This window comes from Orycteropus afer, unplaced genomic scaffold (assembly GCF_000298275.1).
Source record: "Orycteropus afer afer isolate SDZICR_OR568_19922 unplaced genomic scaffold, OryAfe1.0 scaffold00083, whole genome shotgun sequence".
Taxonomy (NCBI): Eukaryota; Metazoa; Chordata; class Mammalia; order Tubulidentata; family Orycteropodidae; genus Orycteropus; species Orycteropus afer.
In genome coordinates, this window is record NW_006921670.1 from 6,223,319 (window position 1) to 6,224,061 (window position 743).

The 743-nt window shown below is 60.3% G+C and overlaps 1 protein-coding gene across 1 annotated transcript in view; it reads right to left on the reverse strand.

Moving 5' to 3' along the window:
* Positions 1 to 374, reverse strand: part of RANGAP1 (Ran GTPase activating protein 1) — a 26,298-nt gene extending 25,924 nt beyond the window's left edge. Inside the window, exon 1 of the mRNA XM_007941775.1 lies at positions 290 to 374. Within this exon, the coding sequence (XP_007939966.1) occupies positions 290 to 374 (85 nt within the window). The remainder of the gene's footprint in view (positions 1 to 289) is intronic.
* Between the last annotated feature and the right edge of the window lie 369 nt (positions 375 to 743).

Genomic DNA, 743 nt, shown 5'->3' on the forward strand with positions numbered 1-743 from the left:
TCAGGGAGCTGACCCCACCTTCCCTGCCACGGAGACGCCAAGAGCTAAACCCCTGGGAGAAAAGAAAACAGCGTCAGAGAAGCCACGGTCCTAGAAATGTGAAGGAGGCAGCAGAGAAAGACAGACACGTGTGGACCTGTGAAGAGCTGCCATGCCACCGCAAGGCCTCTTCTGCCCAGCTGGGCCCACCGAGCAAAGCCACGTGATCCGCCCCTGTCCTGGCCCCTAGTGAGTGGCAGGCAGGCAAGTCCCAAGCCCGATGGCTACAGAGTCTGCCCCAAGCACACACCCTCCTGATCATCCCGGCTGCTTTCTGTTTGAGGTTCCCATTCCTCAAAGAGGGCACAGATGGCTACGGGATCCAGGTCATCCATCCCAGGGAATGCCCCACCACCCTTGCTGGCATGACTCTGGGGGTGAGGCCCAGGGGGTGGCCTAGTGCACGCCTAGTCACCACCCTGGCCGGGAGACTGGGCAGCCCGTGGTGGCCAGGCCTCAGGGGTTCCTAGGAGACCAGAGCATTCTACATCACAACAGCCACTATCACAATAGGCCAGCAACAGACTGGCTGGAAAGGGGGGCTTCTGTCCTGGAGCTCAGACGACCTCTCAGAGAGAAGACAGCAGCTAATGGGGGGGGACCCAAGGAGGAGAGCTGATCCGGGAGACACAATTAGGAGGTGCCATGGGGAGACTCCTACCCAGAACTCCTCCCCCATCTACTCAGCCTCCAGGCACAGCTAG